At 43.2% G+C, this 785-nt stretch overlaps 1 protein-coding gene across 1 annotated transcript in view; it reads right to left on the bottom strand.

Annotated features, from left to right (window-relative positions):
* LOC127751071 (uncharacterized) overlaps positions 1-785 on the bottom strand; it is a gene marked incomplete in the record, with an annotated part of 58,378 nt that overhangs the window by 10,292 nt on the left and 47,301 nt on the right. The window contains 2 exon segments of the mRNA XM_052274048.1: positions 78-192; positions 541-726. Of these exon segments, the coding sequence (XP_052130008.1) occupies positions 78-192; positions 541-726 (301 nt within the window).

The raw sequence follows: 785 nt of genomic DNA, 5'->3' as shown, positions 1-785 counted from the left end.
CAGTATTATTTTTTTCAAAATTGAGCCCAAAACATATTCCTTAAGCGTTTATTTGTGAGGTGCGGCCTCGGACTTACCGCAATTGCACCTGTAGACCATGAACGGATCTTGAGGTCACGTAGAACGAGGGATCCATCAATATTAGATGACATCGAGGCAGTAGCCGACACAGTTAAGTCCTTAATATTAACCCTGAAAAACACGATTGTCATGAATTATCTAAGTAATGCCTACTTGGTAGATCGCAACTGAAAAACACTAATTTTGACGGCAAGAACCCGAGAAACAGAACATTCGGAGCAATTCTAAGCCCAGTATCCCTTTTTTACCTTTTCAATACCAGGTGTAACTTTGAATTCGCTGAAGGTATTCCATACCCGCTATGGCTGCAGGGGCCAAGCCATGGGTCTCTGGGGTGAGGGTGAATAGGCAGACCCCATCACCCCAAACACTGGAGCGCATTCAAAGATACACCTGGCATTCGCGTGAAGTTCACAACTTACTACATTTCAAGACGTAAGATTTACAGAAAATACTTACGAAGCCGATCCCTCGTCATTCAACTTAATTATGCCAGACGTCGAAGCTGTAAACTTGCAATTCGCATTGAGGGCTGGGACCACAATTTTGATGTCCAAGTTATTTGTGTTGGATAACTGCGTGATTTCCGCAATTTCGTAGTCCGACGTGCCATGTACGGTTATGTCCTTGACAACCAAACGCGCCCTATAAAGAGAAACAACACATAAAAATCTTGCAGAAATAAAGCAATGGGCAAACTTGTC

The sequence above is a fragment of the Frankliniella occidentalis genome, unplaced genomic scaffold, assembly GCF_000697945.3.
Source record: "Frankliniella occidentalis isolate FOCC.00 unplaced genomic scaffold, Focc_3.1 Scaffold330, whole genome shotgun sequence".
NCBI lineage: Eukaryota > Metazoa > Arthropoda > Insecta > Thysanoptera > Thripidae > Frankliniella > Frankliniella occidentalis.
Note: the sequence above shows the minus strand (reverse complement) of the source record. Positions and strands in the feature narration are given on the sequence as shown.